At 37.4% G+C, this 24,793-nt stretch overlaps 2 protein-coding genes across 2 annotated transcripts; one reads left to right on the top strand and one right to left on the bottom strand.

Annotated features, from left to right (window-relative positions):
* Positions 1 to 486: 486 nt before the first annotated feature.
* On the bottom strand, positions 487 to 1,053 carry LOC110944121. Its single transcript, XM_022185837.1, has one exon. It carries the CDS (start codon positions 1,051 to 1,053, stop codon positions 487 to 489), a length of 567 nt encoding a protein of 188 aa, XP_022041529.1.
* A 468-nt stretch (positions 1,054 to 1,521) lies between these two features.
* Positions 1,522 to 2,049, top strand: LOC110944122 (protein DETOXIFICATION 55). Its single transcript, XM_022185838.2, has one exon. It carries the CDS (start codon positions 1,522 to 1,524, stop codon positions 2,047 to 2,049), a length of 528 nt encoding a protein of 175 aa, XP_022041530.2.
* Positions 2,050 to 24,793: the final 22,744 nt, after the last annotated feature.

The raw sequence follows: 24,793 nt of genomic DNA, 5'->3' as shown, positions 1-24,793 counted from the left end.
GATAACTCAGAGAAAAATTTCATATCTTTAAGATTAGTGTTAGTACTACCGCTATCTACCAGACATACATCACCAATAATAGCTCTACTGGAGCTAGTATACATATTTCTTCAGGAAATAAAAATAAATAAAAGTTAATTCAAAGAAGTAAAATGAAACATTGCAAGAGTTTATAACAAATGCGTTGATATGCCTCAATGAGGTGTTTAGGGGTGCGACATGTGCGGGACCAATGATTTGACATCCCACATTTATAACAAATGTTGCTTTGGTTCCCGCTACTTTTCCCTTTTGAAGGTCACCTCGTATTATGTCGACTCGATTCACCACGCTATTTTTTTTAGTGTTCTGGGACTCTCGATGCCATGTATATCCCCGTCCTCGACCACGACCACGACCTCTGCTGGGGTCGCGGCCTCTACCTCTAACTCGTCCGCTTTGATAATTGGCCACATTCGCTTCAGGGAATGGGCTTGCACCGACGGGTCACGATTGATGGTTTTGTAGTAGGAGCTTGTTGTTTTGCTCCGCGACCAGAAGACATGATATCAATTCAGAATATTTGGTAGATTGACGTTCCCTGTATTGCTGCGACAGGAGCATATTTGAAGCATGGAACGTTGAGAAAGTTTTTTCAAGCATGTCTTCATCAGTAATTTTCTCACCACATAGTTTAAGTTCAGATGTAATGCGGAACAGGACAGAATTATACTCACTGACAGTCTTAAAATCCTGTAGTCGTAAATGAAGCCATTCATAGCGGGCTTTGGGGAGTAAGACCAACTTCTGGTGGTCAAAACGTTCTTTGATGTTTGTCCATAATTCAAGAGAGTCCTCAACAGTTAGATATTTCCGCTTTAGATCTTCGTAAAGATGATGGCGAAGGAATATCATAGCTTTCGCTTTATCTTGAGGTGAAGTTTGATTACCATCAATAATTGTCTCCCCCAAATTATTTGCGATCAAATGGATTTTAGCATCAAGAGTCCACAGGAGGTAGTTGTTACCCGAGATATCAAGTGAGGTGAATTGAAGTTTTGATAAGTTCGACATTTTAGTTAGAACTACAGGTTCTATACTATATGATTGTTTTGTATTAATAATGGATGTGTTAATGTAACAGAATTATATTAAGTAGAACGACATATTCTGATATTCTGATACAAACTGTTACGTATGAAACTGTTACTTTGTAGAATCTTTCGGTGAAGTACAGAGGTGATGTACAACACAACATTTATTTTAGATATGTTATTTAATTTAATAAAAATCAATATCTAGTACTATATCCGATAAAAAAAAATATTAAACAATGATATTGTTAACATGTATTTGAGGATAGTTGTCATACACTATATATCTTTTTAGGTATATATTAAGCAATAATAATATTCGATAAAAACTAAATATTAACACAACAATCATATTGTTAATATAGTGGGGTATGAGATATTGACGTTTCTGAGTGGTTATCTTCATAAACCGTACATCTCTACTATAGGGATCCAAACAACGTCTTTAATGTACACATTGCCATCAGCGCTTAGCATGTCGATATCGACGCGGGTCGGGCATGAGCTCGGGGCAGGAGAACCGGGTCGGGCCTGTTTGGCAACGCTAGTGGCAATCGTACTGGCGCTTTTAACGTCTGCTTTTGGGTTGTTGGGGATTGCGTTTGGAAAAGAAGCATGGGGGAAAGTGTTCACAAGTGATTGTGAAGTTTTAGAGTTAACGATGGCGGCTTTACCGATAATTGGAGTGTGTGAGCTGGCAAACTGCCAACAAACCACGTGTTCTAGTGTTCTTTGCGGAAGTGCGAGACCGTCTATTGGTGCGAGAATCAATCTGTGTTCGTTTTACTTAGTGGGTACACCCATACCCGTAATTTTAGCGTTTGTGTGGCCGTTAGGGTTTTTGGGGTTGTGTTATTCTGTCCATATTGATGGTGATATACAGGACTGGGAGAAAGAATCATTGAATACAAGACAGTTGGTAGGAAGAAGTGAATATCGAATAATGGAATGTGAGCAAGGAATCGGGTTTATTTAGTTATATCCACATATATGTACAGAAATTGAAATCTGTTTTAGTATTTCGTAAGTCAGTGTCCTAATTCACCAAAACAGGGCAGTCCTAGTTTGTTCTAAAGTTCAAAATAAAATTGCAGAAAAACTGATAGTGTACCCGGATTTGATGAACGGCAATTATCTGAATCCAAGCTGGTAAATTCCCTGATGAATAGAGCGATCGTGCTGATAATGTGATAAAAACCAAAGAGATGTAGAGATAAAACTTCATTCCATCCATCACAATATTCAACATTACAATATATAAAGATAAACATAACCATAAATCCTAAAGCCCATAAGTAATGGGTTGGGCCTAAAATGTCTGGTTCATAACAACATCAATTTTTTTACATTTTTTAAAGTAATAAATAGAGAGATAAAGAACAGAAAGAGAGGTTCAAGGTTACATGATTAGCGGTGTGTAGCTCCCAGTCACCTGAAATGTTGCGGGAGAAGGCACTTGGTGTTCTCGCACACCCCGCGATAGAGATGGTGTCACACCCTAACTTTTTGTGGAAGCGTGTGATGTGTGACTTGCTTAATATCATTGCATTCAATTATATCAAACAACTATATGATTAAAACCGTGATGTTCATCCATTAATATGATTCAAAATATTACAAACTACACTGTTTTAGTACCGACCAGACTTCAAGTACAACATACAACCAACCAAATGTTTTAAGTTCCATAAAGAACTTGACAAAATACATAGTTAAACAAGGCTTTGACTCGTGTGTCTTGTCTAAGATATAAAACATCCAAGTCAACCCCTTCAAAAGCTCGGATGACATCACTTCTAGAAAACACTTCTTGAAATCTTTAAACGCCCGCCAGATCCAAATCAATTTCCTGAAATACATGTAGTTTGAAAACATCAACAAAAGTTGAGCGAGTTCATGTGTTTTGTATGTGAGCTCGTAATAAACATTTAAACATTTGTATGTATGCCTTTGTAAACAGGTATGAAAGCGTCTATGAACATATCAATTAATGTGTAGCTAATACATTAATATGTGTGCAACGGTGTAGGAAGGCTCAACCCTTTTTGCGTATTTCGTACCGGGCCATCCGACGGGAACGACAAAGTCACCACATGGTCCAACACGCGGGCTCATGGGTGGGGCTCGCAACACCCAAATAGATCTATCACTCATGCCCCTCGGTCCTTATACAAGGATTAATGGTCTTAAGTTAACGTCTACCCATTCACATGATCTAACAGTTCATTCCTTAACTAACCATACCATTTGTAATCATTGAAATATTGTAACATGTATTTCACCCCCGAAGTTGTAAAACTGAAAACAGTTAAAAGAAAAAGGGGGTTATGAACTCACAATCTTGTGTCCTGCTATCCGATGTAACTCAAAGGTCCTGTCCCGAAGTCGTGCAACTACCTACACACGTGCTATGGTTTATTATACGGCTAGGTCGTGCCACGACTTTTAGTCTTAATTGTTATGACTTAGTATCTTTGAGTTACGTTTTTTGATGTACCAAATATTATTCCAAAGTATATAATTAGTTGTTAAAATAATAATATTTTAACTTAAATTATATTTATAAATTTTTGAAATATTTGTTAAAATAATATATTTTAACTTATTTGTTTTGTAATCCCTTCATGAATATTTCCCAAGGATGGTTATAATTATACTTGTGTATTTTGCCAAGTGTTGGTGGCGTATTCCGGTGTGTATTTGTATGTACGAAAATACGTATTTTTATTGTATTTATTAAATATTCTTATACTTAATTATCTATATATTAAAAATACAAATGAATGAATAGTAACATCTTAAGTGATAGGTAAATGGTAACGGGTACAGGTACCAGTATCAAATTTATCAAACCGGGTGTACTGTCGGTACCGTTCGGCACCGGTTTTTCCCTCAAATACCGGTGTCGTACCAGTACCGACTGTACCGTAACCGGCATATTCGGTACCTGTACCCACTTTTGGGGATTTCGGTAACGGTATTTTCGGTACCGATTGGTACCGAGCTCATCAAATCCTGTAGCAATGCAAGTAATTGCACCGTTTAGCTTACTTTTCATACACACAGTAAGTAAACTAGTAACGTCTTAAGTGATGAGTAAATGGTATCAGGTACGGGTACCGGTATCAAATTTACCAAACCGGGTGTATTTTCGGTACCGTTCGGCACCGGTTTTTACCCTCAAATACCGCTACCGTACCAGTATCGACCGGTACCGAACCGTACCGTAACCGGCATATTCGGTACCTGTACCCACTTTTGGGGATTTCGGTAACGGTATGTTCGGTACCGGTTGGTACCGAGCTCATCAAATCCTTTAGCAACGTAGCAATGCAAGTAATTGCGCCGTTTAGATTACTTTTAATACACACAATAAGTAAAATGTATTTCGTTTGAATGAGATTTTATATACACAACAACTTATTTTGCTTTCTTTTTTGTCTTTTTCTGTAATGAATGAATTGTAGCATTTAAAATTAACTTGGATATTTAGATTATTGATGAGCAAATCGTATCAAATCCTGTAATCAAACCGGTATCGTATTGGAACCAATTTGGTACCCACCTTTTGGCGTTTTCAGAATCGTTACTTTCGATTTGACACCGGTCTAGCACCATACATGTATTTATTGATTTTTACCTTCAAATACCATACCGTATTGTACCGAGTATTTTCGGTGCCGGTACCTAATTTCGAGATTTTCCGGATCGGTACTTTCGGTGCCGTTATCGGTACCGAGCTCATCCATATGTTAACGTGTTAACAACGTAATAACTGAACTGAAAACAACCGAATTTCCAATGTGTAGGACGTGTGGGTCCTATTATTATATACTAGGTTATTTAAAATCGCTTATTTTAGGAGGGGGTGACTATCCTTACCACGTCATTTTTATTTATGTTTTGATATTTGGTATATGCTTGCTGTTGCTGACACGCGTTTTACAGTCATTGGGTCTCCGCTGCAACGCGCGAACAAAAAATCAACTAGTTTTTATTTAATTTTCCGGAATAATATTTTTAATCAATAAAAATCACCAATTTATATTCTTAAAATATATATGTATTTTAAGAAAACTTTTTATAGAAAATTATCTATAATTCTTCCTTGGCAAAAATAACTATATTTGCATATAAACCTCCAAAAATAATATATTTCCAAGATTATCTTAGAAAATATTTATAAATTCATTTTTCACCAAAAAATAATATATTCTAAATTTGTTTAAGAAAATATATATTTTCTTCAAAAAAATATTATATTTTCTAATTGTTTCAAGAAAATATATTTATTTTTCTCCATTCAAAATAATATATTTTCTACTTGATAAAAATATGATATATTTTTGTAATACTTGTAAAAATCATAATTTTCGTTTCTTTGGTTTCCAAAATTCCGTTTAACTCATTTGTCAAAATATATATGAACTTAATCCCGGAATATATATATGTAATCCATATTCCTTGTTCGGTTTGTCCAAAATTCGGGTATAAATTATATATTTGTTTTCTTGGAATTTTGGTAATATTTTGTATTATAATTCTTGGTATTTTGGTGAGTTATATTATTTTCAAATCCTAGAATAATATAACTATTACATATAATATACAAGTAGTGGGGGGTTGGAGCACGGACCTCCCGGCCGCTGGAGTGATCCCACTCCACAAGCTAGCTTAGCCCCATAGCTGCCTGGCGGTTAATACCCACCCCAGCCGAACCTTATGGCGATTTTCAGCTTGCCAAGATTCGAACCCGGGACCTCAGGGATGAGGGCGGGTGAGGCTGGCCAACTGGGCCACCCGAGTTGGTTCACATAATATACAAGTAGCACACAAATTGTGACTTCTAAATATATTTTCCTAAATATATACTTAGTCACTTTTATTTATCAAAAACCAACCTCCAATATTTGTAATTTTTGTAACAAAAATTATGGCAAATTTTATATGAAAAACCATGGTTAAAATTTACTTATAAACACTTGTTTAAAAAATATTTTTTCTAAGTGTTTAAATTTTACAAAAATTTTGCCATAATTTCCCCTCAAAAATGGAGGTTTCCATGCTTTAACAAGCATATCATTTTCTTTCAAAATCATCATCAATCATCAACAAATCAATCAATACTTACCATGAGCCAAAATCATGCAATTTATACTACATAATGAACTTGAAGTTTTGTAAAAATTTGTAGTAACTTAGTATGTTGTTAAGTAAGCTTAGTTACCCTTAAAAATGTGGTTATTTGTTTATAAATATCATTCTTGAAAAATTTAGTCTTTCACAACTTATAAGATGATTTTTCTAAAAATAATTCTTTTGTATTTTTCTTGTTACAAATTGTTTCTAGCTTTGATTTTTCACTAAAAATATGGTTAGATTCTTTAAAAGTCATGACCTTGTAAACCTTGTAAATAATCTTGGTTTCTTGAGAAAACTATTTTTGAAATCATCCTTTTACAAGACTTATAACATGTTTCATACTTCATCATACACAAAATCATCTTCATATTCAAGTTCATGTGAAACATAAAGGATGATCATTTTGTTTTACACAAGATTCATCCTCTCACTTGCTAGATCATGTGTTTAATCACAATCTAGCAAGTTTCTTATGATGATTAACATCATAATCACAAGAAATCAATAATCAAGATATACACGTACACTAAATCAACTTAGATTTTATGTTGTTAAGCTTTATGTGGAAGTTCATCTTCTTGATCTTTATGTTTAACCATTAACATAATCTTTTAACCAACATAATGAGAAGTAAAAACAAGTTACAAGAGCCTTACTACTAGCACAAGGCTAGGGAAGAGATCAAAGATGGTGAAGATGATAAACTAGGTGGATAAAAGCTCTAGAGAAAGGTCCTTCAAGCTCCAATGGCTCCTAGCTTCTTAACCTTGCTTCTTGCACCTTAGGATCACTTGGGATTGTATGAAGGAGACTTGAAAATGGTGGTGGTGTGGTGGTGGTTTACGACCGAGACCAAGGAGGGGAGAGGGAGAAGAGTTGAAGTGTTGATGTTGTGAAATGAGAATTGTGATGAACTTGTGGTTTTTAATAACAATATTCCAACATCCTATAAACTCTTGGTCTTAATGTTTCTAAAGAAGCCAACATATCCAATTAACAATTCAATAAAATCATGGGTGGGTCCCCCTTGTGGTGACCATAAGAATGAGGGGGGGGGGTTAGTTGAGTTGTGATGGCAAGTTAGTGGATTAAGTTAGAATCTAAGTAATTTAGTTAGATGTGCTATGATGTTTGGTGACCATAACTAGTTCAGAAATAATAAAACAATGCTTCTAGTGAAAATTTGGTGTTTCGGGTAGTGTCCAGTTGTTCGGTTGGTTACTGGTTCGTTAAGGTGCTAAATTACGCAGTTTAGTGTGCTTTATGTTCCCTTTTGTGACAGTTTTGATTCCCTACACCTAGGAAGGTATTCTGGACCATTAAACCATAATTCTGCATTATATTGTATAGTTAAAATGCTGATTTTTGCTGAAAAAGGCAGAATTCTGTAGTTTGTTTGAGTTTTAGGCACTTTTCGGCACTTCAACTATCACTAGGAAGGCAGTTTTATGATCCTTACTTTCCTATACACTATACTAGTGTAACTCTTGGTTTCTGGCTCATTCTGTGTCTTAACATCATGTCTGTCTGAGTACTGAACTCCCGTCAGTACTTCTAGTTTGTCTAATAACTGTGCTAACTTTGTTTCGTGCATCATTTGGATCATAATGTGTTGCATGCAATAATGATATGAAATCATGCAATATGTGATGCACTTGTATGTATATGACAATAATCAGAAAGTATTCATGTCATTAATTCAGATCAAGCACAGTCATTAAGTTACAAATTACTGTTTAACATGTACGGAATTACTTGGAAAATTGACAGTTGTCACAGATGGCACCCTCTTGCACCCCTCCTCGTAAGCATAACATACAACCTTAGTATCACAAGTCAAGTAGGAAGATAAGTTATCAAGTATATATGTATAATATAACACTATTCAATATAATGATAAATGAAGAAGCAAGACTAGAAATCAGTTTGACTTGGGATGTTGGCTTCCCAGGAACATCTTTGGGCATGTGCAAAACAAATATTCGTTAGGCTTGTCACTGGAAGGGAATTCTCCTCATGACTACCATCTCACGTGATAATAAGTATTTGTTTATCAATAGAGATATGAGTATAAGAGAAAGAGAGAGATAGAGACTCGACAGAATTGAATGACCTTACTTACATGAGGTTACTAGTATTTATACCAAGTGTTGTTCCACATCATTATTAAGGGGTTGTGGGCCAATTTGAGAGCATAACCGGATTGATGTTGACATTTCTTCTTTGAATGATGGACGCATTACCATGCATTTTGTGGGATGTTCCATGTTGGCATGATTTTGTTAGGAAATTTGTTGGGAGAACAATGGTTTAAATTAATAAACTCGAAAACCTAATTTTGATAATGTTAAAAATAATTAACATGCAGTATAAATTACTTGACAAAGAGTAATAATATACCATGTACAAATTCTACACACTCAAGTCATTAAGTATACATGTTTATCTAAGATCAAGTCATCAAGTATAAACATATTACATGATTATGTTATCAAGTAATCAATTATGTCAAGACATCAAGATGTTTTAAGGAATTCAATAAGAAACTGATACATGTCATCATTGAAGATAAAGACTCGGTTTGAACACATATTTGTTAATGGAAGATCAAGTCTTAGTTTAAATCATCAAAATGTAATATGGTGAATAAGTGCAAGAACCTAGCACGACATTAAAGATCAAGACTCGGTTTGAATCAACAAAGTATGATTTGAGAAATCAATGCAAAACTGACATATGTTACATTAATAAAAAATTCAAAATGAAGATTGAAAGAAAACGAACAAGAACCTAACACAAGCAATCAAGACAATGAACGACAAAGGTAATATGATATGAGAATGAAAATGTTCTAAAACGTTCTATAATTTAATCAAGAATTATAAAAATGAGATTTGTATAAATACAAAATGATTCATAAAGATTAATTACAAAGGTCAATTAGAAATCATTTTCTAAAATCCAAAATTCAATTCAAAAGTCTTATGTACGGATTAGAAATTCATATTTTGAAAGAGTTTAAAAGAGTGAGATTTGAAATTCAAAAGAGTTTTAGTGGGTGTGGGAAGTAATCATGGTAAAACGTTATCCTGATATAGTGTTGTGAACTCGTTGTCTTAATATAGTGTTGTGAACCCACTATCTTGGTATAATGTTGGGTTAGGATAAGAGATTTACATTATCTTGATATAGTGTTCCAATTGTATTTATCTTCACATTGTGCTTAATTGTATTTGGCAGGAAGAACACAAAATTGATATAGTGATTTGTAAGAAATGTAAAGATAGACACTGGGAGTGGCTAGTAAAGAAGGTGCTCACTACCCTTGACTTGACTGGTGAAGAATTGTGAATACATACCATCTTAACATGTTTGTTAAAGAAGCTGCCCGCTACCTTTTTTTAGTGAAGAATTGTAAAGACATACGATGTTGACACGGTGTGTTGAAGAAGGTGATCTCTACCTTTGATTAGAGAGATGATGTATTGGTTATCCCTACCGTTTGAGGAAACAATTATTAGAGCAAGCTCTCGATTGAAGATATGGGAAAGGACACGACAACCAAAATAACATGGGATATGGGTGAGAAAAAGTTGTTGGTGGCTTAATTTTGACAACACACAAAAAGTTGGTTGCTTCATCCGCGGTCGTCAATGTATCACCCATGACATCTATCGTAGATTGGGCATAATACCACCTTTTGTGTTTTGGTGCTCCTTACCCAGTAGCGGACCCAGGGTTTTTTTTATTGAGGGTGCGGATGAGGGGTTCAAGTATATTTTCATGGGGTGCTAAATACACTATTTTTCAAGTGTTGTGCCCGCCCAGTCGCTCACACACCCCTCAACATGGGTCCACCCATGTCCCTGCCTTTGTTAAGTGAAGAATTGTAAAGACATACCATCTTGACATTGTCTATTAAAGATGGTGATCTCTACCTTTGATTAGAGAGATGTTGTATTGGTGATTCCTACTGTTTTAGGGAAACAATTAATGGATCAAACTCTCAATTGAAGATCAGGGGGAGGATGTAGAGTGAATTTGTTAACATCCACTAGAACCTTTATAAAACCGTTTGTGTATGTCTCTCTCTACACTCTTTACATATTTATTTATTATTAGCATAAAAAAAGATACATTACATACTTAGTTTTTAAACTTAAAATTAAACAAGATTTTTTAATAAACCTATCCCCCCCTCTTTTAGCTTTCTACATTATCCATCGCAGTCATGATCTTTAGACCTGAAACGTATGGGTTTTACTTGACTCAAACATCATGGGTTAGGAATCATATATCTTCATTAAATAAAAAGGCCAAACGGGTAACCTATTCCAATACCCAACGGTTCACATGTCTAGGAAGTTTGTAATGTAAATGAAAACCCATTTCCTATTTGCTATTTTAAAAATATTTTCCTTAGGTGATTTTTGTATAGTGTAAAGTCCTTCATTTTCATGACTTCAACTTGTTTGCTATCGTAGGTAGGTAAACCACTAGTGTTCTTATTCATCACATTCCCTGTTGTTTTCATCCTTAGGAGTCGTTAATTAATGAAAAGAACAAGTCTGTAACGCCTCGCTTTTCGCAGCTTTCCATTTTTAGTAAGATTGTATCGTAATTCTATTTTCGGAAACTCTTTCCTTTGTAATCGTATTCCGTTTCAAGCCATTGTAAATTCGAGACTTCGATCATAATGAAATGAAGCTTTTATACATCGTTTATACATTGATACGTGCATTCGTTTGATACATTGATACGTGCATTCATAAACAACTAGCGTATATTCGTAATTCTTTAACGTTCCATGCAAATGAAACCTTTGGTTATTCAATTTTGAGACTTATACACATTCAACACTTCATTACTTGCTACATATACTTGTTACATCATTTCAACACTTCATTTGTTCTTACAAAACCGAATCCATGTTCAATTACTTGATTAAACTCTCACTTCAGGTTCGATTATGTATGTTAGGACATGATACTTAACACATATACAATTGATACACCTTAAATACGTAAAATATACAATGATTAATCATCTAATATGTTACATATACTTGTCACTTACAATCATGTTACATACTTATACATCACACTTTTTGTCTAGTTAAATCGCGTTTTATTTCATGTTATACCTTGTTACAAGTTAGGGAAACATTGTTACATATTAATTACATAACTTAATCAGCAAAAAATACACATTTTAATGTTTTAAAAAATAAATATAAAGGAAATATAGGGTTGAATTCAGCACCTAAAACAGCCCCCTTGGGCTGAGTTTTGTGGGCTTGTTTCAATGATTAACCCTTCTAAACACTTCCAAAGCCCAACCCAATGAAACCCTAATCCATGCCCTATATAACCCAAGCCTCCTCCAAGCATTTTTTTTACTTTCTAAACACTCTCTATTCACCCTCAAACACACAAAACCGTAGCTGATTCCCGGAGTTCGGACAGATTCAACACATCATACAAAAGTGAGCATAACTCACTCATTTCTTAACTGTTTCACTTGATTTCCTACTTACTTGGATTAACCTTAGGAACATTTCCACAGGTTTTTCATAGAAAACCATGGTCTGGAATGTCACCAAAAAGGCTCCAAAGTTGACTGATTTTTCTGTTCTTGATTCATACTTTGTTAAACTTGATTAAACTTGAGTTATCTCATCTCAAACCTATGTCCTTATGCTTATAACCACATCTATGGTTAGTTAGGCTTAAAAACAAGGTTGAGACATGTAAAATCAGAGGTGTAAACCTCACAAACTTTTTGTTTTGTTCAAGGGTTTAACCCACAAGTCATGTTCAAGCCTAAAGCTTGATGATTGTTTGATTTAGGATTAGTTTGGGCTATCCTACTTGAAAATCCACACATTGCTTGATGTTTTCTCTTAGATTAGTTGTTGTTATTCCATTATTACTTGTAAGTTCATGACCCTCCTTGAATGTTCATAACATCAAGTGTAGTGGTGAACATCTAGAGGTACCTAAATGGCAGACTTGTTCTTCCTACCTCTTACATGACTTCCATGATACAAAGAGGTTCCTAAATGGTGGATTTATCCTCCTACCTCCTACTTGACCTATATGATATAATGAACACTACATACTACTTATATGGACTTTGAACTCTAGACTTAATCTTCCGTTATCATCCAATACTCATACGCCTTGTTTTCTTCGTGTAGAAGGACTTGGCGTTCCAACCTCCTAATCAACAAACAACTCTCGCGGATTTATCAAGTGGAAGCTTGCAAAACCGTCAGTACACTTGACCCATTTACCTTTAAAAACACTTTGGGTTGTAACATGTTATTATAGAAACTTCACATTTACACACTTAAAACATTCTTTATGCTCTCAATCCGTTATACATGTGTAACATTCCCAAAATTTTAAATTTTAAATTTAAAATAAAGTTATTACACGAATAGGTCATGGGTAAGTTGACCGATAGAAATATCAGGTATTTTGGCGGACGTAGGAACCATTCAATAATTATAATAATAAAAATACATTATATTTGAACTTACTCCGTTTTTAATGAGACTTGGTTCAAAATGTAGATACAAATATTCTCGTTCTAATGACATATTTATTGTTTTATAAAACATTATATTTTAGAAGTTATGAACGCCAAATGAGTAAAGCAGCTGAATTAATTATAATAATAAAATAATAATAAAAAAATCTTAACTTACAAAATACACGTAAGTGTGAATTATAATTATAAAAATAAAATAATCATAACTTACATTAAATTCAAAACACATGTAGGTGTGTACGTGTAAGACTTCAAATCAAAAAGCATCCTATGCAAACTTACTCTCTAAGAAATTTGAAAGTACTATAAATAGAGATGGCCATTTCGCAATTCCCTCTATTCATTCCTTTCCTTCTGTCTCACCATCTTTCTGTCCATTTTATATCTATTTTTTCTTAAGTATTAATGGTTGTAAAACAAGGTTTCCAAGGCCGAGTACTCCCCGAGTAGTCGCTACAAGGTAGGCTGCCGAGGCGACTTTCTTTGACTCCGCCTAATTACTCGGAGTCGGTCAAACGCGGTCAACCTTGGCTAGAATCGGATCTAGTAGGTCAACTCGGGCCTACTTTGACTTAAATAATAATAAAACATAATTTCTATGCCTATCATAAAGGAATGAATATCATTGTCACATATTTTGTTATAAATATTAGTAAATTTATGTTATTTCACATATATTTAGTCTCCAAAAAGTAATTTCTTTATAATTTAACATGTCCGAGTACTCCCCGAGTACTCTCCGCCTAGACCGAGTACTCTCAACTCCTCGGTCGACCGACTAGGGAGCGCCTAGCGACTTTTGCAACCATGAGTATTATACACATAATACTCCAAAAACACTGTCCCGTTTTAAGTGTTGTAACCCCTGATCACTGAGTCAATACCCTGTTTGATTGATTTAGGACCCACCAACACATGTCAAGGCTCTGCCCGACTAAGTACGTTGGGGTTCTGTCTCGTGACATATTGATAAAGTTGAATTGGGTTACTATACCTAATGTGAGTGCATTATATATTTTATTAATAGTCTAGGAGTTCTACCCGGGATATAACAACCCTCCTTAAAATATTTTAGACAACCCTAAACGCTCCTAAATACACCCCGTATGCGAGAAATAGGCCCGAAATACATTTAAATTAATAAAAAATAAAAACAATATTTTAAGTCTGTCGCGGGGCGCGACAGACTACACCTCCTCCATCGCGGGCCGCGAGCGAAGGGATTGGAGGCAGAACGCAGAGCCGCCACGTGGCAGGACACGCGTCGACAACCAGGGGTGACTCAACAGACCAGTTGCCGACTTTTTAGCCCTGGCGGGGCGCGACGGCCCCTTGTGTCTCCGTCGCGGGGCGCGAGGAACCGGCTGAACAGCCCTATAAATGGAGGGCTTCGGCATTTCAGTCGAATTCGTTTAGAAATTTTTATTCTCTCTCAATCTCTGATAGCTAAAGTAATCCCCGGGTATTACACCCCCTAAATAGCGAAGCTCTGCCGCGTTGTAAGTATTATAACCCCGGTTATGTATTAGATACGTTGCTCGATTGATCTAGTGCTCCGTAACGACTGTCGAGGCTCTGCACGACGTAGTCGTTGGAGTTCTGTCTCGGGGAGGGTATAACTAATGTAAATATGGGTTATTATACTAACGCGTGTGCATTGTTTATTTAACTAGATTATAACCAGGAAGTCACAAGGAAATACCTAAATTAGCAATGTGAGTTATCCTCCTTTTTGCAAACTGTTTTTACAAAACCTCAATGTTTTATATTATAATTAACAGTGATTGAGTATTTGTGTTCTACAATTATCGTCAGTATGTTGGGGTTTTGTATACAAAATTTGTTACTACACTGTGAGTAGTAACATGACCACCAGTCATTGATTGACAGTACCGTGGGTGGTAATTAAGGTAGAAATATAAACAAATGTAATTGCGCAACCGCCCTCAATGCTGTAAACTGATAAAACCTGTTTTGATTAAACTGGGATTCGCTCACCTTTATTTCTTGCTGATAAAATATTTTAAAGACGTGTTTCAGGTAACTTAATGTGAAGCCAATAAAAGCCAGCTGGAGAGCACTGAAGGCTTAGAAAAGTGGCCATAAAAGTTACCAAATTAAAAAGGAGAATTGTTTTCAATAATTAGGGTTATTCCCTATAAATGTATTATAAATGAAAATCGGGTTTTATCCCATTTATTTATTTTAAACATTTTGGTGTTTAACTCTGATAAAATATTTCCTAACTACGGTCCTGATGAAAATTTCCACTTCTTGCTGATAAAATATTTTAAAGACGTGTTTCAGGTAACTTAATGTGAAGCCAATAAAAGCCAGCTGGAGAGCACTGAAGGCTTAGAAAAGTGGCCATAAAAGTTACCAAATTAAAAAGGAGAATTGTTTTCAATAATTAGGGTTATTCCCTATAAATGTATTATAAATGAAAATCGGGTTTTATCCCATTTATTTATTTTAAACATTTTGGTGTTTAACTCTGATAAAATATTTCCTAACTACGGTCCTGATGAAAATTTCCACTGCCAAATTAATAAACACCGATACCATCAGACTAGCTCGCGGCTCCTGCTCCCGGGGATGGGTCGGGGGCTGTGACAACATGCTACTTGTTTACATAGGTTAATGCTAGATTATACATGCTTTATGTCATTAACTTTGCCAAGCCCCAACTTAACATATATAGCGCTATAGGAGTAGCACACCACCCGTCAGGGTCTTGTTAAGTCTTTATTCTAAAACCGGTCTCGTTACTTTTGTGGCGAGGGATGCTAAATACTAGTGGACACTTGGGTTTGACGTATTGTTATGCATGCTAGTTACCTTGTTTACAAATTGCCATGTGGATTCGAGAAAATGCTTTTATACTTATGCTATACTTATTTAAACCTTGTGTACTCACCTTTGCTTTTGCATTGAACTTTATTTTAAACATGTTACAGGTTGAGGATGATGAATGCTATGAAATGAAGTAGTGATGATGCTTAGATACACATATAGACGTGCTAGGTTTAATATGTTGTATCAAATTTTGTTATTGTTATGTTTTGAACATGTTGTTATTTGAAATTTATGTATGTTTGGCAATTTGAGATTATGAAATGAAACGGGTTTATTAAATATTGTCACAAATAGTGTTATGAAGTCTCTTGCAATCTATTTCGTCCCACTCCGATGATTCCGCCATTGGTTGGGGTGTGACAGATTGGTATCAGAGCCATAACTATAAGGGATTAGGTAGAATTGCCATGTTCGACCTAGTCTATAGTAGGTACCTTATTTTTTGACCATTCGTGATTCATGCTTAAAATGTTTATTCTTCCTACTTTGCTTGTTTCTTTTCTTTTTGGTCTTAATGCTTACATAATGTCTTTCCTAATACATTTTACACAATACACTTGAAGACTTGAAGACACTCTTTATACAAAAGAGACGAGTTTACCAAAATAGGCGTGAAACCCACAATTTGGTGAATGACTCTCATTCCGCTTATTCTTTATTTTGCACGAAATTACACCCTTAAGTTAGGAGTGAAATCCATATCTTAATGGTAAATTTCCAATTCAAACTCTAGTGGACCCTCGTCAAAGTGTCGAAATTAAATTTTGACCCGACGAGTACCAACCACATTAGGGTACGAAATCGTCAAGTTAGGGGTGAAACCCGCATCTTGTCGATTAAGTCCCATTCCTCGATTTTCAATCTCGCCAAAGTTTCAATTGCGTCAATCGATTAGAGACGTGTAGTAACTGGAAGGGTAAGATACCGTTAATCGCTTCTCGACGAGAGTATCTTATCTATAGGCCAAAGCACGTTTCTCTAATTTGAAAGGACTTTCGATTCACTTTGGAATAGTCGACGTTTCTCTACCTGAAACAATCCAATGTTTTGTGAGCCTCTCTTTTATGTGATTCAATTTATATGTGATTTTATACTTGTTACCTCGTTCATTTCAAAACCGTTACACAATTCGCACGTCTTGTGCAATAAAAAACAATAATAATTTTCGTGAATAAACTAAATTTATACTCTTTTTACGCATTCATACGTGTTTATACTTGTTGAATACTTGTTAAATCCATGCTAAATATGTGAACCATACGTGTTACGTCATGCTTACATGCTTATACATGCAAAACTTATTTTGAATTTATGATCAAGCCTCATCCGTTCCTTCTCTTTCGATTCTTAGATGTCGTCCAACGCCGTGTCGAAGAAATTGACAAAGAAGAGCGAGAAGGAATCCACCTCCAACTCCAAATCGAAGAAAGATTCAACCTCCAATGCCAACTCTGAATCCATGTCGAAAAAGGATTGTATGAAATTCATAGCCAAGCATATGGCTAAGGTCATACCAGACATTGTCAGTAGGATCCAGACCAACACCGACTCTCCACATGGTTCTGTTGATTCAAAAGTGGAAACCCCCAAGCCAACGTTCCAATTCAAACAATTCATGGTTTGTAAACCCTTGGAGTTTACTGGCAATGATGGCGCTATTGCCATGATGAATTAGTTCAACGCGATTGAGCTCACATTTCTACAAAGTGGGTGTCCCGATGACCTACGAACCCTGAATACAACTGGAGTTTTCCGTTCGAGGGCACTCGAATAGTGGCCCATCGAACGCAACAAAAGGGGAAACAATGCTGCACACGCCTTACCTTGGGACGAGCTTAAGCAACTTATGAAGGACCAATTTTGTCCTACCCACGAGCTCCAAAAGTTGGAGAACGAGTTTTGGAACCTAACACAAAAGGGGAGCGACGTCGATGGTCTGATTACCCGTTTTAAGCAACTTAGTGTCCTCTGCCCTGGACAGGTCGACACCGTCCCCAAGTCTGTAGCCAAATTCATCCATTGTCTTGCACCCACCTTGATTAACCATGTTGCCGCCGCTTGCCCCAAAACCACCGAAGATGCTTTTCATATCGCTACTGAGCTTAACAACAATTGCGTTCTTCATGGGACCTATGATAAGGTTTCAACGAAGGGTGCGCACCAAGCCACGACCGATACCACCATTGTTGAACCTTCACCTTCTCAACAACCCAAGAAAAACAAAGGCAAGAAGCAGAAGGCTTCAAGCCAAAACTATGCGGTCGTCACTCCGCCAAACCCTCAGCCTTTACAATCAGTAGCTGCCACTATCCCCACAACCCTCGAACCTCCAAGAAGAAACTACACTGGGACATGGCCCAAGTGTAACCAATGCTCTTACCATCACCCTACTGGCACCCCATGTCGCAAATGCGCAACCTGCGGCAGGCTTGGGCATTTCGTCGATCGCTGCCGTTTTAACCAAAAGCCTGTGCAAGATCAAGCCATTGTTGCCAACCCTGCTCCTAACCAGGTTCAACCTCAAGCTGCTCCTGTGCGAGCATGTTTCAAGTGTGGTGATCTTAATCATTTAGCCAACGTGTGTCCTCAGCGTAATCAACCACAACAGCAGCAACAGGCTCAACAACAACCCGCTAGAGGCCGAGCTTTTCTCCTCACCACCGCTCAAGTGCAAAATGCAAACGACGTTATCACTGGTACGTTTCTTGTGAACCATGTTTATACTTCTTGTCTATTTGATACTGGCGCCGATAAAAGTTTTGTGTCGTTAGAATTCGAACCTTTGCTTAAGTGTAAACGCTCTTAGTTGCCAAGATCCTTCGCAGTCGAAGTCGCTGATGGTAAATCCATCACTGTCGATTCCGTTCTTTCTAGGTGTTCCTTAATTCTCAATGATCATACATTCCCAATCAATCTTATACCTATGCAAATGGGTAGCTTTGACATCATAGTAGGCATTGACTGGCTTAGGCGAGTACATGCTGAAGTCGTTTGTTCTGAAAAGTTTATACATCTTCTTCTTCCAAACGGTGATTCTCTACACGTATATGGCGAGAAACCTTCTCAAGGTCTCAATCTTATGTCGTGTATTCAAGCGAACAAATGCTTACGTTAGGGTACATTCGCCTTTATTGCCCATATTGTAGAAAAGAAGGACAAAGGCCCAAGCATAAGCGACGTTCCCGTTGTACGTGATTTTCCCGATGTATTTCCCGACGATCTTCCTGGTCCGCCTCCTGCTCGTTCTGTTGACGTTCGTATCGATTTAGTGCCTGGCGCTACGCCAGTCGCTAAGTCTCCCTACCGCTTAGCACCCTCTAAGATGCAAGAGCTTTCGAGCCAACTTCAAGAGCTTCTTGATAAAGGCTTTATACGCCCTAGCACATCTCCTTGGGGCGCTCCCGTTTTGTTCGTCAAAAAGAAAGACGGGTTATTTGTATGTGCATTGACTATCGTGAGCTCAACAAGCTTACTGTCAAGAACCAATACCCTCTTCCCCGCATTGACGATCTCTTCGTTCAATTGCAAGGCGCGACCTGCTTCTCAAAGATCGGTCTTCATTCTGGGTATCATCAACTTCGAGTCCTCGAGGAAGATATACATATGTCCGCCTTTCGAATGCGTTATGGTCATTACGAGTTCATGGTCATGCCCTTTGGTTTGACCAATGCACCTGTTGTTTTCATGGATTTGATGAACCACGTGTGCAAAGAGTACTTGGACCGTTTCGTGATCGTCTTCATCGACGATATTCTTATCTACTCCAAGACTCAAGGAGAGCATGAGCGACACTTGCGTCTTATCCTTCAACTCCTTCGTACTGAACGTCTATATGCCAAATTCTCCAAGTGCGAATTTTGGTTAAAAGAGGTTCAATTCCTTGGTCATACTGTCAACGAACTTGGTATTCACATTGATCCCGCTAAAATCGAAGCTGTGAAGAATTGGATTGCACCAAAGTCTCCGTCTGAAATTCGTTCTTTCCTTGGTCTTGCAGGTTACTATCATCGTTTTATCTCCAACTTCTCTAAGATCGCCGTCCTTTAACCGCTTTGACTCAAAAAGAGAGACCTATTGTTTAGGGTCCCGAACAAGAGCAATCTTTTCAAACTCTTAAGGACATGCTTTGTAATGCTCCTATCCTCGCACTCCCCGATGGTAACGACGACTTCGTCATGTATTGCGATGCCTCAAACCTTGGTCTTGGTCGTGTTCTCATGCAACGAGACAAGGTTATCGCTTACGCGTCGAGGCAACTCAAAATACATGAGAAGGATTATACTAATCATGACCTTGAACTTGGCGCAATTGTTTTTGCCTTGAAGATTTTGCGACACTACCTTTATGGTACCAAGTGTGTGGTCTTCACCGACCGTAAGAGCCTTCAACATATCTACAACCAAAAGGAACTGAACATGCGTCAACGTCGTTGGGTGGAATTGTTAAACAACCATGACTACGAAATTTGCTACCATCCAGGTAAAGCGAATGAAGTAGCCGACGCGCTTAGTCGTAAAACTCATGTAAAGGGTATTCGTTGTCTCCAACTCATCATTGATCTTCAAAACCACATTCATGAAGCTTAATACGCCTATATTAACGAAGGTAGTCTTTCCATTGAGATACGAGGTGGTGTTGAAAAAGATCTTGTGTTTAAATCTCATGGTATTCTATACTATCTCAATCGTATCTGGATTCCTAATCGCGAAAACCTTCGAGACTTTCTGATGAAGGAGGCACACAATCGAGATATTCCATTCATCCTGGTCCTGACAAGATGTACCAAGATATGCATCTGTCCTATTGGTGGCCTAGAATGACGAAGGATATCGCCACCTTCGTTGCATAATGTCTCACATGTTCAAAGGTAAAAGCTGAACATCAACGTCCCTCTGGCTTGCTCGAACAGCCAGAAATCCCTGTCTGGAAATGAGAGAGCATCGCTATGGATTTCATCACCAAACTCCCTCGTACTTCTTCTGGTCATGACAGTATTTGGGTGATCGTTGATCGATTGACCAAATCAGCTCATTTTCTTTCCATTCCTGAAGATTTCAAAGTTGAGAAGTTGGCTAGAATCTACACTGATGAGATCACCTGTCGTCATGGTATCCCCATTGATATCATTTCCGATCGTGATGCTCGTTTTACATCTCGTCTTTGGCAAACCTTTAAATCTGCTATGGGTACTGTTCTAAACCTTAGCACCGCTTTCCATCCTCAGTCAGACGGACAAACCGAGCGTACTATCCAAACATTAGAGGCTATGCTTCGTTCATGCGTAATCGATTTTGGTGGTAATTGGGATTCACACTTGCCTTTGATCGAATTCTCGTACAATAACAGTTACCATGCGAGTATTCAAATGGCACCTTTCGAAGCATTGTATGGTCACAAGTGCCGTTCGCCTATTTGTTTGCACGAGATTGGTGAATCTCAATTCACTGGTCCTGAGCTTATACAAGAGATGACGGACAAGATTTTACAGGTTCGAGACAACTTACTGAAAGCCAGGATCCGACAAAAGTGTTATGCCGACAAGCACCACAAGCCTTTGGAATTTGAGATAGGTGACTTCGTACTTCTCAAGGTGTCCCCTTGGAAGGGTGTGGTTCGATTTTATAAGAAAGGGAAACTCGCACCTCGTTATGTTGGTCCTTTCAAGATTCTCGAAAGGATTGGCAAGGTTGCGTATAGATTGGACCTACCTGAAGAACTCAACAACGTGCATCTTGTCTTCCATGTTTCAAACTTAAAGAAGTGTCTAGTTGATGAAGGACTTCAAGTTCAACTAGAAGATCTTAAAATCAACGAAACACTACACTTTGTGAGAAACCTGTCGAGATCATTGACCGTGGTGTCAAGAAATTGAGGTGCAGTCAAATTCCTATCGTCAAGGTTCGATGGGAAGGAAAACGTGGCACTAAATTCACTTGGGAACTTGAGAGGGATATGAAGACTAAGTATCCGCACCTTTTCGTTACTTCTTCCTAAATTTCGGGACGAAATTTCCTAAAGGAGGGGAGACTGTAACGCCTCGCTTTTCGCAGCTTTCCATTTTTAGTAAGACCGTATCGTAATTCTATTTTCGGAAAATCTTTCCTTTGTAATCGTATTCCGTTTCAAGCCATTGTAAATCTAAGACTATGATCATAATGAAATGAAGCTTTTATACATCGTTTATACATTGATATGTGCATTCGTTTGATACATGATTCGTATTTCACATAAACGTAAATTTAAATCATAAACAACTAGTGTATATTCGTAATTCTTAAACGTTCCATGCAAACAAAACATTTGCTTATTCAATTTTGAGACTTATACACATTCAACACTTCATTACTTACTACATATACTTGTTACATCATTTCAATACTTCATTCGTTCTTACAACACCGAATCCATGTTCAATTACTTGATTAAACTCTCACTTCAGGTTTCATTACGTATGTTAGGACATGATACTTGACACATATACAATTGATACACCTTAAATACATAAAATACACAATGATTAATAATCTAATATGTTACATATATTTGTCACTTACAATCATGTTACATACTTATACATCACACTTTTTGCCTAGTTAAATCGCGTTTTATTTCGTGTTATACCTTGTTACAAGTTAGGGGAACATTGTTACATATTAATTACATAACTTAATCAGCAAAAGTTACACATTTTAATGTTTAAAAAAATAAAAAAGGAAATATAGGGTTGAATTCAGCACCTAAAACAGTCCCCTTGGGCTGAGGTTTATAGGCTTGTTTCAATGGTTAACCCTTCTAAACACCTCCAAAGCCCAACCCAATGAAACCCTAATCCATGCCCTATATAACCCAAGCCTCCTCCAAGCGTTTTTTATAACAACCCTCCAAAATATATTCCAACACCCTAATATATGTATTAAAATATCCCAATAATTCTTAAAATTCACCCCATATGCGAAAGCCGAGCCCAAAATACAATATATAATTAAAATCAAATAAAATTCAAGTTTTATGTGTCGCTTGCGGGCCGCGTAGACCCTTAGGGTCTCTTACGCAGGGCGCGACAGCTCGGAGTCAGGGCTGCACCTGGTGCCGCCACGTGTCAAACGCGTGTTGAAGCTAGTTCGATGACCAGTCATAGCTAGGGCTTACTTACCCTACTACGCGGGCTGCGTAGGCCTTCCCTTTCTCTTACGAGGGCCGCGGCGGAAGGTGAAAGGTCACCTATAAATAGATGGCTTCGGCCTTCTGTTCCGATCGTTCACTTTTGCTTTCTCTCTCGAATTTCTTCATAGATAACATAATCTCCGGGAATAATACCCCCCCCCCAATTAACAAAGTTCTGCTCCGTTGTAAGTATCATAACCCCGGTTACATATTAAATACGCTGCCCGATTGATCCGGGGTTCCGTAATGGCTGTCATGGTTTTGCCCGACGTAGTCGTTGGAATGCCGTCTCGGGGAGGGTATCATTAATATAAATATTGGGTTATTATACTAACACGTGTGTATTTGTGTAAATTATAGATAATCACCAGGAAACCCTAAAGGAAAACCTAAGACAACAATGTGAGTAATCTCCTTTTTGTTAACTGTTTTTACAAAGGCTCACTTGAATTAAATTATATTAAACAGTGATTGAGTATTTGTATTCTACAGTTATCGTCGGTATGTTGGGGTTTTGTATACAAAATGTGTTACTGCATTGCGAGGAGTAACATGACCACAAGTCGGGTTGACAGTACCGTGGGTGGTAATTGAATAGATGGAAACAAATGTAATTGCGCGACCGCCCTCAATACTGTACAATGGTCTTAATTAAACTTGATTAAACTAGGATTCACTCACCAGTATTTCCCACTGACAAAATGTTTTTAAACGCGTTTCAGGTAACAAAATGTGAAAGCCAAATAGAAGCCAGTTGGACAGCACTGAAGGCTTGGAAAAGTGGTAATAAAGTTACCTAAAAATAAAGAGATGTTTTTATTAAAGAAAATAGGGTTTACCCCTATGAAAATGTGTGTACTTAAAACTTGGGATCATTCCTACATGTTTAATATTATGAAAGTGTGGTATTTTACTCTGATAAAATATTTCCTAACTACGGTCCTGATGTAATTTCCGCTGCCAAAATGGATAAAATACATATACCACCGAAACTGGCCGCGGCCGCCCATTCCCAGGTTATTAGGGGACGGGGGTTGCGACAGAAGGTGGTATCAGAGCTAAGCCACTGATTCAGCCACATAAGTGTTCTGCTGACACCCAGATATTATTCAAAGTGTTAGGAAATAAATTATGGAACTACGTGCATATTTGTATTTTATTGTTGTGTGTTATTTGACTATTTGTTAGTTACAGTATGAGCGACCAAGGATCTTCCGACGCGTATCGTCAATTGTCCAGCTCGCCTAGGAGCGAAGGCACCTCTTCACAGCCTGCCCTCTCAGGGTATTCTACTTATAATGAAGAAGGGATATTCGTATTTAAGGCTCAGTCTAAAGAGCCATTCCCTCCTAAAAAGAGAGGATGGTTCAGTAGAGGAGCACATGAACGTAGGAAACGAATGAAAAAGTTACAACAACAGCGAGCCCTAGCAGCCGCTAAAAGAGAGACAAATGCCCATGCCCAGGATATGCTTAATAGGGGTTTAGAAAACTTTCACATCTTAGCAACCACAGCTGCCGACCCTAACCTAGAGCAACTGATAGCACCCCAACCATTCCCCGCTCAGCCAATGGAAATAGAAAATAACCTAGAAAATCAAGTTGAAATGCATGATTTTAACCCAGAGGAGATACCTAGGGTACCAGCACCCAATCCCTTAGACCCAGATTATGACCCGTGGTGGGATAACAATAGGGATTATGTGCAAGGATACCCAATAGCAGAAGATGAACCCATGCCGAATCTAGCAGCCTACCCAGGTTTGGTGTAACACCTCGAAATTTTGTGTCCAATAATGTATTAACACGTGTCATGAGTTTACACGTGGCATTAGATATTAAATAAAGGACTAAAGTTGACAAACCTTGAAAGTATGTAAATTCGAGGGTTATAAATGTCAACAAAGGGTAAATATACTGTATAGTAACCCTAAACGATGCTCGTACCTTCAAACGAATAAATCATGGATCGTACGGAAGCGAAACGCGGAAGAAAGTGAGAGG

This window comes from Helianthus annuus, chromosome 13 (genome assembly GCF_002127325.2).
Source record: "Helianthus annuus cultivar XRQ/B chromosome 13, HanXRQr2.0-SUNRISE, whole genome shotgun sequence".
Classification (NCBI taxonomy): Eukaryota; Viridiplantae; Streptophyta; class Magnoliopsida; order Asterales; family Asteraceae; genus Helianthus; species Helianthus annuus.
The sequence above is the reverse complement of the archived record's forward strand: the minus strand, read 5'-3'. Positions and strand labels throughout refer to the sequence as shown.